Source organism: Conger conger, chromosome 1 (assembly GCF_963514075.1).
Source record: "Conger conger chromosome 1, fConCon1.1, whole genome shotgun sequence".
Classification (NCBI taxonomy): domain Eukaryota; kingdom Metazoa; phylum Chordata; class Actinopteri; order Anguilliformes; family Congridae; genus Conger; species Conger conger.
This window is the reverse complement of record NC_083760.1, coordinates 59,214,019-59,231,238: the sequence shown is the minus strand read 5'-3', so window position 1 is coordinate 59,231,238 and position 17,220 is coordinate 59,214,019. Positions and strand designations below refer to the sequence as shown.

Genomic DNA, 17,220 nt, shown 5'->3' with positions numbered 1-17,220 from the left:
GTTTCTTGTGCTCTAAATGACAGGCTTGAGGAGACGTCTGTGAGTTAATGGCACTCTTCACTCCCGGAGCCTCTGGGACGGCTTTGATCAATAACTTCAAAAAGTAGTAATTCTCTGAGTCTGAAGGGCGTGAATGTGCTTTGAATCAAATGCACGGTGTTGTGATTTTTGATTGAAAGTGCAGGTGCTGTCTGACTCTGCGCCAAGTGGTGTAAAAATGGGAAGGGCTCGTTGGCTGGAAACCTTTAGGAAATCAGTTATTTTCCCAAGCTTTTGCACGGTCGCATACCACACACACAATTTATTGTAGGTCTCTCTCCTTCTCTCCCTTTCTGCTCTGCAACTTCACCACGCCTTTGTTAGTATGACAACAGGGGAGATGTGTGTGCAGTAAGCCAGTGGTAGGGAGAGCCCAGCCTACATTACCATGGTGCTGGTGAAGATCATCTCTGTGTTACTATGATGCATGCTGAAGGTGGAACCCAACAGGTTCGGGAGGAGAAACCACTTCTTAATGCAGCCAGAGTCTTGTCAGCACTGTCCTGGGGGAGTGTGTGGGTGGTTTGATTGGGAGGGACTGGGAAATTGTTGTCATGTCAACAGCAAAACATTATATTCCCATGCTCCATCACATTGTCCTTGAGCGTTTCCCATAATTGTAGCACGAGGGCACTTTATTAAGCTCTCGTTCTGTCCTGTCAGTCACCCAACCCCCGCTGTTTGTGTGTTCATTTCTCTGCATTTACTGTACATCTGGGCCCCCTTTAAAAGGCTCTTCTCACAATTCCCTGAAAATGATATATTGGCCGTCTACATGTTCTATGCAGTTGGTAATTTAACCCACACACAACTTGTATGCCTCTCCTTCCATGCTTGCCTCTGAGTGTTTTGGGCCAATGTCCAATGCACAGGATCCTGATTGTAAATGTTTGATCAGCTCACACGTGTCTATAGTTAAACACAGATGCTTCAAGGAGCTGGGAGAGAAGTCTCTCGAGGAAAGTGCAGGAGAGTTGTGATATAGGATGCTTTGTGCTTACTTTAAACATTCATCATTTTTTCTCGCATTTCGACAACCACCCTATGATGTATATTTTTCTTTGTGACATGTTTTATTTGAAGAGCAGGGAGCAAAGTGCAGGACAGGTTACAGGCCCGGCCCCTGAACCCCCAGGCAATACACCGCCATTCCATTACTTTTCCATTTTCCCATCGTATAATACACAGAAGGACAAATAGCAGCGGCAGTAGTAATACTGTAGCAGAATTTGAATTGAAAAAATGTCTGTTATGTGCGATATTTGCAGGGCTGTCGCATGAAATTCAGGGCCCTGTGCATATGCTGTCTTTGTGGGTCCCCTTAAAATTGTAGTTCAAAGCAAACCTTTTTGTCCAGGGCCTTTTGAGCCTGCCATGGGTAGTCAGTTCCACTATTCCCCCAATGTGACGCCCCCTAAAGTAACCTAAACCGCCCCCCCGCCCCCTCACTAGGGTATTAAGCTTGGAAATGATGTGGTTATCATTACATTTGTATCTTCCTTTGAAAGGAATCACAAACGTGATCGATGTGAGGTGAGTGTCTGCTGTCCCTGATGGCCCTTCCTGGCTCCTCTCTCTCTCTGTCTCAGATATGTCTTCCTGATGGGACTGCAGGACCGTAACGAGAAGCTGTTCTACAGGGTCCTGACCTCGGACATCGAGCGTTTCATGCCTATCGTTTACACTCCTACAGTCGGGCTGGCCTGCCAGCAGTACGGACTCGCCTTCAGGAGACCCAGGTGCGGGGAACATATTCACACACATGCATGCACGCACACACGCATTCGCGCACACATGCACACACTACCACGGCTGGCTGGACTGTATATACACTTCCATCTGTACATTTTAGAGAATCAACTGTAAATTGAGCTGTTACACTGGACTCGGCTCTGTTTTCCTTCAAACACACACACCGCTCACACAGCTTGGCGTGGGAATAGAAGGTGTTTTTGGACTTCACTTCTTCAGAACTGCAGACCGAGCCAATTTAAGCAGCTGACTCTTTGTGGTGTTGAATTATTTAAACCCTACGGAGTGATATGTATGCTAATGCTATTTCAGTTCCCTCTGATGCAGCTTTCTTTTCTGTATAACCACTGTATCATACCGCATTGGAGTTCCCAATTAGGCCATTATACCCTTGCGTGAGGTACTGCACTTAACGTGAATTGCTCAGTGAAATATTCAGCTGTATAAATAGATAGTATGTAAAAATGTAAGCTGTAAGGCACTCTGTATAGGGATATCCCCTAAGAAAATAAGAAATATAATGTAGCAGCAGTTTACTGAGCTGTGGACAGCTCTCTCACAAGCTGATTTATTTAAGTGATGGCTTTGCTGAGAGTGTGCTATAAAAAGGCATCTCTACTGAATGGGGTGTTCAAATCCACTAATGATGGCAATGCAATTTTATTATAAATGATCACTCGTTAAAGAGCGGAAATCTCTGCGTTCACTTTGAATATTTTTGTATTATATTGCCTATTCCACAGACCCCAAACCTGGGAAGTATGTGGAAAATATTCTGAGACCGCTCTCTACGTCTGACATTGGACTGGAGGAGGAATTTTATATCCCCAAGTCTTCCCACAATCCGCTAGAACAGGGCAGGTTGCCAGAGTCATGGTGCATGTGTGTTCAGTGGGTCTGGTGCCCGAGAGCTCTCCTTCAACACACACATACCCGTGTGTACACATGACCATGCACATATAGTACATGAACATACACACGTACAGGTATGCACATCCATGCAGGCACACATACTGACACACAAACACGTGCATGCCCACAACAATGCACAAAAGTGCACACACAATTACACATACATAGACACATACATGGAAACACATACGACCACATATGCTCATGTACACAAGAAAAACACACAGACACACATACTTATGCACACACACAATCGCACATACACGCCCGCATACACGTCAGCAAATGTGAACACAAGCATGCACACGTGTGCGAACAAACAGACAAGAACACTCGTACACACATGCGCAAGGCCACACACACAGACACAGTAAAGGAGCTGTAATGAAGCCCTGTCTGGACCACCATGCTGAGATAAAGGCTGAGATTAGCTCCATAATCGCTGCCTCTCTCCTATAAAGAGTGTAGTGTTGGAGAAGGGCCTTCCGCACCCTCCTACCCACTTCTGGCCTGTAATCCGCCTCATTCAGTCTTAGCACAACAAGGCTCCATCCTGAAACAGGGGTCAGAGGTCAAACACTCGTGTCATACACACAGCACTCTTTCAGGAGCGCCCATTAGTCACACACAGCCTAACAAGCTCTCAAGCCCTCTAGGAACCTGTGAAGAATCGAAACTCTTGCTATGGCAGCTCTGGAAGAGGTGAGAACAAGAAGGTACTGACCTCTGGTTTGTGTATTTGAGTCCTTCCATTCAGACTGGACACTTCTGTTGTACTTGGGAGTGTGTACTTTGAGGAATTGTAATACTGTCAGACTTAAACTGTACAGTCTTGAGAAGTCTTATAGCATCCTTGCTAAGCTAAGAGCGCTTTCATCTCTAAATTGGTTAAAATGGAGGATGATGAGGTAATTGTGCCAGACATCCCTGAAAATAAATATACATGGTGGTGACTTTATGAGGCTTCTGTTTAATGTTCAGAAGAAGCGTATGTTTGAGGCGTGATGAATGCACAATACAGAAGCCCCAGTGTTTTCATTGGAGGGCGAGCCCCTGGCCACACACAGAGCTGGCAGCGACCACAATGAGATCGCCGCTTGAGCTGATGAATATTTAGAGTACAAAGACAATTCCTCTCTGCAATCCTTTTTACGCACAGCCCACCTCCCACCCCCCACCCCATCCTAGCGCAGGTATCTGTGGAAGGCAGAGCAGAAGAAGAAAAAGGCCAGAAATGAGCATTGGAGTTCGTATTTATTTAAAAAAACATTTGGGAGGGATGTTTCACCTCTTCAAGGGCATGAAATACATCTTGAGTGGAGCCTACATTGAGTTTGGGCCGGTGTTTTCTTTGGTGAATTTGCATGGAGTAGACTGCCAGACCATAAGTGGAAGTGGATGCCCTTGGAGTGTTCAAGACCTTGTCTGACACAGTACTTGATACTGTGTTTATAGTAGGCAAAATGATTAGTTTTACTGGGCTGAAGGGCCTTTTTTTATCATGAAATATGCTGATGTTTTTTATGAAATTATGTTGTCATTCTGTGGTCACAATCAGTACCTATTTTATAATTGAAAAGTTGACCTACGCATTGAGTTGTGTAATAATGATATAAAAATGTTTCCCATGACACAAACTTCTATGATTAAAAGGATTAGCTTCATGGCTCTGAAACACTTTGAGCTTTGAACCACAAAAATCCCAATTTATTGGTCTTTTGTAATTCTGTGGTTTCTTATCATCATTCTTATCAGACCCTACACCCCTGCCAGACCTCTTCATTCAGCCTCCACAGGCCGCTTGGCACCTCCCCCTCTCCGAACTTCCACCTCACGCTCGCGACTACTGTCTGTTCTGGCTCCACGGTGGTGGAACAAACTCCCCGTTGAGGTCAAAACTGTAGACTCTCTTCCCACCTTCAAGCGCAAACTGAAGATGCACCTCTTCAAGCAGCACCTCTCCCCGTCCCTCCCTACCTCCCTGTGAAGCTTAATTGTTGTCTTTTTGTGATTTACTTTTTTGTGTATCAGTATTTTTAGTTTGGCTAGGTAAGCAGTGTTTGGCTAGTTAAGGGGTTTGGTCATACTTTTGCTTTGTTTGTTGTTTGTTTGTTAAAAAAAAAAAAATAATTCAAATAGGCCCTGGTCCTTATCTTTGTTGTGCAGGTAGCAGTTGAAATTGTACTTCCCTCTAGGGTCTTTCAGCGCACTTATCCCTGGTTATGGGTATGCACTTTGTTGTACGTCGCTCTGGATAAGAGCGTCTGCCAAATGCCATTAATGTATAATCCGGGAACGATGAGAAAGCAATGAGTGTCCAAGGTATTACCCATATTCCAGGTATACTATTGCCTAAAACTAACACATCTTTTCTCATTTTATAGTTTATATCTCAATTCAGTTATTTCTTTGAGCGTATATCGTTAATCTTGAAGGATTTCCATTTTGGAAAACAACACTTCTTTTTTCCCCACGGTTGTTTAGTTAAAGGTTTGCCCTTTCAGAGGTTCAGTGTTTAACTTTTTCCCCTCACAAAAACACACATTAGAAATATGCTAAAGTTACTGTGCGGAGCTATGGTGACTTATGACAGACTTGGCGATGCTCCTGAATACCAGACACCTTGGAGATGTTTGTATTTCCATAGTTTTCCAGTGTTCTGGAGTAGATTAGGATCAGATTGGACTGCTTTCTGCAGCTGGAGAGAATGGCTGGAGAGAGTCTATCACTGGACATCCAGGAACAGCTTTCTGGGTGGTTATCTTGGTTTGGCTCTGTTACTTTTCTTGAAGCTGTATATGCTGTGCCTGGTTCACTTAAACTCAAACTGCCACAAACCCACAGCATGTATAATGTAAAATACCTTGGTGTTTTTATCACACTCAGATCTGTAAGGGTGCTGACACACTTGCCCATGAACCAGTGACAATTTCACACACTAAAAGCCACACAGTGTATTACAGCATCAAAGAGAGGTGCAACTCTCATTAACAACTGTTGACCTGTGCGGTTGTTACTTGGTGTGTAGCTAGCGGGAGTTTAAGCACTGGTAACCTGAAAAGCCCTGGCAGAAATCAGTCCACCCTACCCTAGTAGGATGAAGCCAGTGGTGCTCTGGCTGGCACTGCAGATTCTAGCTCATAGTCTTCAAATTACACAACCCAGACACACATGAGCAATGTCTAGAGCTTGAGGCTATAGGGCTCAAACTATTAAATTGAAAGTGAAAAGTGTGGGAGAGGACTTCAGTGAATAACTCACAATGTGTGCCATCGACAATTTTTAGTAGGCATTTCAGCTGTATGTTATTTCAGTAGATTTTATTAATAATTGCGTAATTGGCCATGAGTCACCCAGGAAGGAAGTTGCAGATGGCTGGATATCCCCACATTATTGTTCAGTAATTACTCCTCTGGTCGTTCGGTCACCTGTGTTCAGCCTGTGCCAACTGTACCGGTGGTGCTGTCTGCTGGCACAGTGACCGCACAGCTCAACAGGTGGACTGTCGACCTAAAAGAAGCAGTGGTTGGTGTATTGTGTATTTTGGAGGATATGTCTGCTAGTATGCACTCCCCCCTCCCCATGTTCTTGGCATGTCCTCTCCTGCCTCGGTCCACTGGGGAAGAAAAATTTGCCATAGTTTTAAAAGAGACCTGTTACTGTGGACCTGGGACATCTGTTGTGCGTTTCGCACTGTTTCCTTTGGAGACATTTCAGCAGTGTTTCCACTGTAGAACCCAAGTCTTTTCACCTGCATTTGTGTGCATTCACACGCATACATGCGTGTTTCAGCACATGTACACAGAAAAAAGGTATCTTGCCACGGTTTGGCACAAAAGATGACTGTCCTGAGAATAAAAGCAATTGCAAAATTTAAAAATGAACAAAGGAACTTCAGGATCTCTTTTTTCCATAACATTTGCACAGTGCTCTGCTCCTTTTTTTTTTCTCTTGACAGAACTGAAATTTCAAGCCAGCAGGTTCTCCAGGAATTGTTGCAAAAACAAGATGTTTATCAAAACCATAAACTGCTCATATGGCATGCCTTAGTTGGGGCTGTGGCCTCAAAATGAGATGTCAGCCATGCATAGCAAGGTGCTTTCTGGAGTACCATGGGTTCAGGATTAGTGTGTGATGTCCAAGCAGAAGGTTCTGGTCCCTGATTGTGTCAGAATCGCTGGGCAAATTGGCTTTTACTTTGGCAGTACAGCATATGAAACTACAGCAACTGGTGGCTGTTGTGTAGTGGTTCCCCTTCAGGTCTGTAGTTTTGCGGTAGAACCTGGCCATGCATGGAGCAGAACCTCAGGGCATGGAGTCAGGCCCCTGGAGGGCCACAATCTGATGATTTTTGTGTGTCACCTCAACACCAGCAACCAGGTTAGATCCCAGTCACTAGAGGTGAGTGGACTTTAAGCAGTTGCTTTACTTGATAAATAAAATTTTCAGTCACAGTGAGATTAAATTTGTGAATTATCCATATGCATTTACATGCCTGCCTTTCTCACAATGCATTTTAGGGAAGTAGTAAATAAAATAGAGGAGAGATGTAATATGATATCTAGTAAGTAATAACCAGCAGCTGAAGGACCAAAAAAACATACATACACACATAGTCGTCCTGGAATCTGGGCTTTGACATTTGATCTATAGTACTGTATTAGCAAGCTGACAATCATGGCCAACTTTGTCTTATTCTGTGATCATAGCCAAATCGGTCTTAGTTCATGACCATAGCTAATTTTGCTCGTCTTTATAACCATGGCCAATTTGGTGTTCTTCTACCAGTTTACTGTAGTGCTTTGAGTAGAGTTTAATTATTTGAAACTGTAGAGCATCTGTCAGAACTGGTTAAACACACACACACACACACACACACACACACACACACACACACTGAGCCCTGTCTAAATGGTACTGCTTGTGTTCTCAGACAGAAACAGCTCCTTCCTGTCTGTGTTGTGTGCTGGGAAGTTTCCAGACATATCTGCATGACTGTGAGCTCTTTACCCCACTGAGGGGATGTTAGTGTCCAGTTCTCCTCTGGTATGTTTACCTTCCCTTCAGCCCATCTGTCATAGCCAGCTGTATGAGTACAGACTGTATACTTCAGCTCCACAACAGTGTTAATCAAAACCAAACACAGTGTTCAGCTCAACTCCACAAGGCTATTAATCAAAACTCACAACTGTGTTCAGCTCGGCTGACCAACCCTGCTGTAAAATCCGGCTATACCGGCTTCACCAGCTTGAAAATTGAGCATTAGCTGGTCTATTTGAGTATGAGCTGGTCAACCAGCATGGCTAAGCTGGTCATAAAGCTTGTCTAGCTGGGTATGAGCTGGTCATAAAGCTGGTCTAGCTGGGTATGAGCTGGTCAACCAGCATGGCTAAGCTGGTCATAAAGCTGGTCTAGCTGGGTATGAGCTGGTCAACCAGCATGGCTAAGCTGGTCATAAAGCTGATCTAGCTGGGTATGAGCTGGTCAACCAGCATGCCTAACTGGTCATAAAGCTGGTCTAGCTGGGTATGAGCTGGTCATAAAGCTGGTCTAGCTGGGTATGAGCTGGTCAACCAGCATGCCTAACTGGTCATAAAGCTGGTCTAGCTGGGTATGAGCTGGTCATAAAGCTGGTCTAGCTGGGTATGAGCTGGTCAACTAGCATGGCTAAGCTGGTCATAAAGCTGATCTAGCTGGGTATGAGCTGGTCAACCAGCATGGCTAAGCTGGTCATAAAGCTGGTCTAGCTGGGTATGAGCTGGTCAACCAGCATGCCTAACTGGTCATAAAGCTGGTCTAGCTGGGTATGAGCTGGTCATAAAGCTGGTCTAGCTGGGTATGAGCTGGTCAACCAGCATGGCTAAGCTGGTCATAAAGCTGGTCTAGCTGGGTATGAGCTGGTCAACCAGCATGGCTAAGCTGGTCATAAAGCTGGTCTAGCTGGGTATGAGCTGGTCAACCAGCATGGCTAAGCTGGTCATAAAGCTGGTCTAGCTGGGTATGAGCTGGTCAACCAACCTAGCTGTTTTTTCAGAAGGGAATCCTGTTAATATAAATGAAAAAGATTAAAGTAGTAAATGTTTTGTAAATGTGATGACCACCAAACTGAAGCAGACTGTAGCTCATTTCTTTAAATTTAATGTGCTGTTATATATTAAACTTTACCTCTGAGCTGTCATGTACATTTTCTTCAGAATTTAAACAGTTCTAGCTGATGCAATAACACATACAGTGATGTCAGAATGTTCCAATAGACAATAAATCTGAGCTTTGGGACTTTTTAAAAGCCTTAGTTCCAATAATTTAGGCTGGGTTATTTTCATTCAATTCCCACACTACATTAAGTTGTGGGAAAATGGAATCTGGCAAAAAAAAAATGTGAGGGGGATTGTTTTACTCTTCAAATGAAAATAAGTTTGAATTACTCATACTGTATTGAAAAAACCTTTCCTGATTCTCATTTTCTTTTTCACCTGACATTTATCTATTAATAACATATAAATACATAAACCATGTATAAACCTATAAAGAATCCTTGTAAAAATGTAACGGATATGAATCCGATGTGTGTGTGTGTGCAATTGTGTTGCGTCAGTGCTATTTGTTGTTTTAGGGCGTGTATTTTTCATTTTATACCTTTTAATTCCTGTAAACTTCCAGTGCAGACCACCCACATCACTATGACAAACATTTTATTTGTTATATTGCCAGAATCATTCAGTAATCTCCCATTAGAAGGCCTGGGGGAAGTCTTCTGAGTGAAAAGCTCCTGAATGTACCAAAATGTGAAGTGAAATTTTATTATAGCATCCTACAGAGAGGCTAAAGAGCGATTTAGTTAAATTCCAGGATGTGGGGATTTCAATGCAAAACTATCTTAAGTTGAAGTTGAGGCCCACTCCCAATCCTCCAGGTATGGCATCAGAAAGGAGAATCGGGCTTGAGAGGTGATTCCTCTGCAGATTCAATTTTAGTCTAGGCTCGGTTTAGACCTAATGTAGTAATCAGGATAGGGATGGTTCATGGTTCGGCCTATTGCAGCAAACAGGCTCAGTGGTGGGATTATGGTTAGTGTAGTATGGTGTGATATGGGTTGTGGTTAGACTAGCCTAGTAATCAGGGTAGGTGTGGTTCATGGTTAGGCCCAGTGTAGTAAACAGGCTAGGTGTCATTCATGGTCATGCCTAGTATAGTAATCAGGCTAGGTGTGGTATATGGTTAATGTAGTATTGTGTGATGTGGGTCTTGGTTAGGCTCGTGTAGTAATCAGGGTATGTATGGATTGTGATTAGGCCTAAAGTACAGTAGTAATCGAGCTAGGTGTGGTTCATAATTAGGGCAGGAAACATTTTATTGGGTATGGACTGAGCTCTGACTCTTAAGTTCAACTCGTGTGGATGGTGAGATCTGTCTCTCAGGATTGTGACTGGTCAAAATCAAAAGAGACACTGTTATTTCCAAAAGTGAACAGTAGAAGAGTAAGATCAGGCTTTATTTCAGATATGTAGTATAAGCTATGCTTGTACTCCTCAGTATCCCTCATGATAATTAAATCTCTCTGTTTGTCCTTCTTCAGTTTTGGCCTGATCTCCCATGCATATGTTTATGAGAATTCTCTTAATGACCACGTACACAGGAACTAATGAGCAAATGTTATTTCTGCACAATGATTAATTATTGTATTTACTCAACTTGCAGATCAAACTTCATTGTGTGACCTGAGCCAAGGCTTTGTGAACTCAGGATGTGAGAAAGAAGGAAACCGGAGAAGAAAAATATCACAGCATTAATCTGTGCACTTTCCCCATGGTCCTATACTCCCTTTTTCTTCGGGAGAGTGTTTGTCATGAAGGCAGCAAGCCAGGGTGATAATTAAGTTACCCTACATGACAATGGAAGCACATGGAACTTGTTAAAAGAAAGAATTTTTACAAAGATATTTGAAGTGGAATATCTGCATACTGAATACTCGTGCCTAGCATTGCTTTTCAGAATTGCTTTATTGCATTAATGTGGCTGAATCTACGCTTGCTTTAAAACCCAGTGGTGAGTGTAGCACAGTGGGATGTAAGTCACAGTTGCATGTGCGATATTTAATTATCTTTTTTTTACAGTTCAGGAGAATGGGTTTTAGTCCTTCTGAAAAAAATGTGAACCACTGGAAAGAATGAGCAGAATTTGCCCCTGTGGTGTAATGCTGTCTCAGCCTCACATCGTTTTTTTATGTGGTAGTCTATTGTTGCATAATCATTAGATTTAAAAAAGAGAGACTGATGCTTTCAGCAAAATGGCCACCACTTTCTGGCAAAGTCCACATTCTCCTGTTTTTTTTCCAAGTCTGCTGTTTTGTTGCCAAAATCTTATGATCTCTTAGGCAGTATTTATTGGGCAAAAGTATTTTGGCTTGGCTGGAACGTATGGGCGCACTTGAGGTCTACGTCCCCACTGATTCAATTAGCAGAATGATTTGAAAAGGGGACTTTCCTGTCTGTGAAGTTATGCAAGGCTGTGTAACCGGACTCCCAGCTCAGTCTGAGCACAGACAGGAGAGAGAAAAAGAGAGAGAGAACTTACAGACCGGAGAGAGGCAGAGCTCCCAGTTAGGAGAGAGGGAGGGAGAGCTCACAGACATAAAAGGAGGGAGAGTTTACAGACAAAAAGAGGGCGAGCTCACAGACAGGAGAGAAAGTGGGAGAGCTCACAGACAGGGGAGAAAGTGGGAGAGGTTGCAGATGGGAGACAGGGAGAGCTCACAGACAGAAGATAGGGAGGGAGAACTCATAGGAAGGAGAGAGAGTGAGAGCTCAGACAGGAGAGAGAGAGAGACAGCTCACAGGAAGGAGAGAGAGAAGGAGAGCTCACAGACAGGAGAGAAAGTGGGAGAGCTCACAGGAAGGAGAGAGGGAGTAAGAGCTCACAGACAGGAGAGAGGGAGGGAGAGCTCACAGACAGGAGAGAGAACGAGCTCACAGACAGGAGAGAAAGTGGGAGAGGTCTTAGATAGGAGAGATGGAGAGCTCAGACAGGAGAGAGAGAGAGACAGCTCACAGGAAGGAGAGAGAGAAGGAGAGCTCACAGACAGGAGAGAAAGTGGGAGAGCTCACAGGAAGGAGAGAGGGAGTAAGAGCTCACAGACAGGAGAGAGAGTGAGAGCTCACAGACAGGAGAGAAAGTGGGAGAGGTCTTAGATAGGAGAGATGGAGAGCTCACAGACAGGATAGAAAGAGGGAGGGCGAGCTCACAGACAAGATAGGAAGTGTGAGAGATCTTACATAGGAGAGATGGAGAGCTCACAGACAGGAGAGAAAGTGGGAGAGCTCACAGGAAGGAGAGAGGGAGGGAGAGCTCACAGACAAGATAGGAAGTGTGAGAGATCTTAGATAGGAGAGAGGGAGAGCTCACAGACAAGAGAGAAAGTGGGAGAGGTCTTAGATAGGAGAGATGGAGAGCTCACAGACAGGAGAGAAAGAGGAGAGCTCACAGAAAGGAGAGAGGGAGGGAGAGCTCACAGACAAGATAGGAAGTGTGAGAGATCTTAGATAGGAGAGAGGGAGAGCTCGCAGACAAGAGAGAAAGTGGGAGAGGTCTTAGATAGGAGAGAGGGAGAGCTCGCAGGCAGGTGAGAGAGAGTGAGAGGTCTCAGACAGGAGAGCTCACAGACAGAGAGAGAAAGAATAAGAACAACCACAGCAAACAGAGAGAATAAATACATTGCATATATATAATATTATACTGATATACCTACACTTAAATATACCAATATACCGTATAGTTGTTGTATATTTTTTGTGCCGGTAAAGTTTCATTTGAATTGAACAGAACTGAGTGCATGCTCACACCGAGAGGACAGAGGGAGAGCGCAAAGAGAAATGAGAGAGAGAGAAAACGATTTAACTTTCACAAGGAGGGGGTCTATTATTAATCAGAAGGCTGTCACATTAAAAGGTCCAAAGGCATGTTTGGCCTGCTCGCTCCGGATCCCTCTTGGGTTGTGAGGATGAGAGCCGTTTCCAGAGGTCAGGGAAGGGGTTTCTCTGGCTCTGTGAGTTTAGTAGGAAAGGCTGGAGGAATCGCCCCAGGCTGCAGTATTTCTCACGCCTGTGGCCCCTTGTGTTTGGGGTGGGTTTCTTTCTATGCAGCCTAAAGAGGGGTGATGTATCGCCCCGGCCCGGTGTCTGAGGGGCCAGTCCTGCTTAGGGGCCGTGTTTGTCCAGCTGATGGTGAATTCCTCCCGCACATCCAAACTTCCCTCCCTGTCCTGTACCAGCTCAGCACGCTGCAGTGTCAGCGAGTGCAGTCCTGATTCAGGTTTAGCAGTTTGATGCAGACTTTTCCATTAGATTCACTATTTTTAAACAGAGCTAGCTGGCATTACAGGAGCTTGGAGTTCCTCCCTGCTGTGCTGCTTTGAAGTCTTATTGATGTTACCCAATAAAGACAGAGCCCCACCCTGGAAACCTGCGCTAATTACACTGAAGCAATTCAACCTAACCCACAAGCCTCTCCGCTCCACTCCTGCTCTGACTGCAGCTACACACTGCCACTCTGAGCACTACCCTGAACACTGACTGCAGCTCTACTCTGCCACTCTGAGCACTGCCCTGAACACTGACTGCAGCTCTACTCTGCCACTCTGAGCACTGCCCTGAACACTGACTGCAGCTCTACACTGCCACTCTGTGCGCTTTCCTGAACACTGACTGCAGCTCCACACTGCCACCCTGATTGAATTACAGGGCCTAAATGTGTTTCACAGGCAGCTGTGTAGGATTGGCTGGCCAATTTGTGTGATTTACTACGATATATGCACATGATCCACAGATGGTGTGCTTGCCAGTTGGAAGTAATGTCTTTATGATCAGACAAATTTCTATTTTTGATAATATTTTCTTGAAGTGCACTCCACTTGGATGCCAAAACCTTGTTTGCATAAGCAGATGTGTTACTGACACTGGAACGAAAATCTGGATTGTCTAGAATATCCATCAAATCCCACTGAGAAAATATTTGGCCCCGTAAACACAAGCCACACAAAGTCGGATTTATAGGTCACGCAAGCACTTTGGAAGAAATGCTGGATTAAATTTTAAAAGGCTCAATTGGCTGTTTATAGTGCACAGCCTTAACCCAGCTACATAGGGAGTCTATACCACAGTGTACCACAGTATATGGTCCCAGTGTTAGCTACATTGGGAGTCTATACCATAGCGTACCACAGTATACGGTCCCAGTGTTAGCTGCATAGGCAGTCTATACCACAGTGCACCACAGTGTACGGTCCCAGTGTTAAATTTGGAAAGGGCCACCAGTCTCTTCAGTGTGCCTTGGAGAGATCCCAGCAAACCAAATGGTTAGATTCTGGCTGGGATAATGGGAATCAACCCTGCTTTAATTCACAAAAAAACATTTCTTTAGAAATTGTCTTTTTCCCATGAAGCAAGATGCTGTTATTTGTCTTTGGAGGGCTTGCGAGTCATGATGACATCACCTGTTTTGCTGCGGCAGGAAGCTTTTGGGTTGGAGCTGCTCAAGATGTTGCACAGATTGTCTGAGCAGTGATGGGCTGCCGCAGTAGGCTCAGTGAAGAGGATGAGTGAGTGGACCACATAAAGATGTGTATCAGGAAATGTGGCTGACATCTGCACAGCTATGGTCCAAGAGACACAAACCCAGTGAGATTTTCTCTTGTGTTGGCGAGTCATTATGAGGGAGATCCAGACTGATCCAGGATCAGCTTCAACTCAGTCATTTTGTTTGGAATTTTTGGAGTGAAAATGTTTGTGTTTGTTGGTGGGTATCTGTAAAGAGAGGGGGGGGGGGGTTCCTGGACCTTGTTTTTGGGGTGTGAATGGGTCATGTTTTTTACTGTGAGACGGCTTATGCAGTTTGCGTATAGTCAGTGTTCAGGGCAGAGCTCAGACTGCACAAATGCGCCTACCGCCATCACCCACCAAGTCCCAAAAGCCAGGAGGTGTGTGAACGTTTGTGTGTGGCCAGAGGAATCATGGTCAGAGGGCTGCTTTGTCTCATATTTACCCTGCTGAAAAAAAACGGCACAAGCTATGCTTTGAATCAGCTGGTAGCTGGTTGTCAACCAGTTCACACCAGCTCCCAGCTTGACATTGTTTGATCAGCTCAAACTATGTTTTTAAACAGCTCAGACATGCTACCAGCACTAGCTGGTTGATCAACTCATACCCAGCTAGACCAGCTTTATGACTAGCTTGGCCATGCTGGTTGACCAACTCATACTCAGCTAGACCAGCTCATGACCAGCTTGACCAGCTCAGTTCTCAAGCTGGTCAAGCTGGCATACCTGGATTTACAGCGGAGTCTGCAAGCCTTCTGAAGCCCACTGTCCAGATCTTCAGAGAGTGATGACATCATGTTAGTATGAGGTATTTCTTTTCTGTCCCATCGCTGTACCTGGCTGTTCTCTGATGGAAAAGATGAGTTACGTTTTTACAATCACCCCAAATGGTAGCACTTGAGCAATTACTCTCAGGAAATGTATACATATTCTTCAGATAATAACTGCTAATCTGAAGGCAATAACCTGTACTCTCACTGTGTCAATCTGCTGCGCTTCTGTTGGGTCAGTGTTTTGTTTGGCAGCGGTTCTGTTCTGCTGGGTTGCTGGTGATTTTGCACTTGGGTGTGTTTGAAGAGATGTTGGTTCAGTAGCTGTCAGTGGCTCCCCCTGGGGGTATTTGTGCGGTTTTGGGTCAGTCTGTGTTTGTGTTCTAGCAGTGCAAGTGTACAGTTGTGGGTTGGTCTGTGTTTTCATTCTGGAAGATGCATATGCAGTTGTGGGCTGGTTTGTGTTTGTGTTCTGATGGGTCAATAGGTGTTCTGCTCTCTCTCTTGCTGTGTTTTTTGGGTCAGTGGTTGTGTTGGTTCAACGCAGCGGGATAAAGTGGTTGTTTTTTTTGTACTTCTTCCAGACATTCAGACATCTGAGATATAATAACCTGTTTCTGACTGCCCCCTGTGCTCCTGTCCACCCAGATGCCTCATCTATTCAGACTCACACACATGCACACACACACACACATGCACATGTACACACACACATACACGCACACACACAGACACGCATACACATGCACACACACACACACATACACACACACATACACATGCACGCACACATTCACAGACACGCACACACATGCACGCACGCACGCACACACACACACACACACACACACATACATGCATATACATGCACAAACACACTTTTCTATCTGTGGCTAATATTAATGGGTCCTAAGCAGATTAGGGGGACTTGTTTAATTGATTTTAATTTATTGAATTTCATTTCCTCTCTTGGGTCAATTCCAAGGACAGGGCCCCTGAATATTTTCCTTTTTCCCCCCACTTACGTGTAGGCCTGCACGCACATACACATGCTAACATGCTAATGTACACACACCCAAATACACACGTAAACTCATCACACATCCACAGTAAACTTTCAGCTGCAGCTGTCCATGTGCTTTTTTTAACATGTCCAAACATAAAAGTGACTTGTTCAAAATGTGCGCAATATAATTCAAAGACAATGACAACAATCATTTACTGATTTCTTGGGAAGATATTTAATTCACTGTAAATCAAGGCCTGGACAACATGTGCATCAGAATCCTTTCCAATGCTTTAACTGCTCTTGACTGAGCTTGCCTGACAGAGTGGATTCAGAAAAAGTCCAAGCCCCACCCATCTGGCAGACCAGGCAGGCTCAATCAAACACAAAGTATTTGAAAGGATTTCCGTAATGTTTGAATAAGGATTACGGTAAATACAGCGAATGAATGAATCTACAGATTCAAGTTTGTGATTGGGCCATGTTCACATTCTAAGTGGTGTGTTTGGATATAGAGTATCGATCACACGTTTCAGTTGTCAAGCAGACCCGCCGCAATGCCAGGGGCTTCACGTGCCTACAGACAGGCATGCCCACACAAATTCACATGCATACACATGCGCACGTTCGCACACAGCTGGGACAGGCCTCCAGGAACATGACCCCTCACCCCCCCCCCCAACACTGCCCAATGTCAGAGGGTAAGAGGTGGTCAGAGACTGGGGTGGGTCAGAGCACAGGAGCCTGTAGTGCTTTAAAGGTGAAGAGAAGATTAATACGATTGCATAAAACCACCAGACTGGGGCTGTTCATCAGCCTTTCAGAGGTGAAAGGGCTCCGTGGGCCAGTTTAAATTATATAATTAAATAAAAAATCAATAATATAAAATGAGGCTAATAGAGACAGTTTCGGGAAAGAAGACCCCTTGTGTTATCTTATGTTTAAGAATTTTTGTTGAATAAAAAAAAAAAACATTGAAAAACAATGGTCACAAAAAAACTGTCACAATTGGCAGAGACATCACCAAAGTGAAGGGTCAGGGGTCAGAGGTTGGTCTAGCTCTAGTCTGTCAAGTTCTGTCCATTTAACCCTGTCACCCCTCCTTTCTGTGCCTCTGTGTACTGGTCTGCACACATTGCATAACCTTGCAA

General features: G+C 44.5%; 1 protein-coding gene across 2 annotated transcripts in view; it reads left to right on the top strand.

Moving 5' to 3' along the window:
* The window catches only part of me1 (malic enzyme 1, NADP(+)-dependent, cytosolic), a 79,604-nt gene that overhangs the window by 33,658 nt on the left and 28,726 nt on the right, over window positions 1-17,220 (top strand). For both annotated transcript variants that reach the window (XM_061251811.1, XM_061251818.1), the window contains exon 3: window positions 1,629-1,778. In XM_061251811.1, the coding sequence (XP_061107795.1) occupies window positions 1,629-1,778 (150 nt within the window). The remainder of the gene's footprint in view (window positions 1-1,628; window positions 1,779-17,220) is intronic.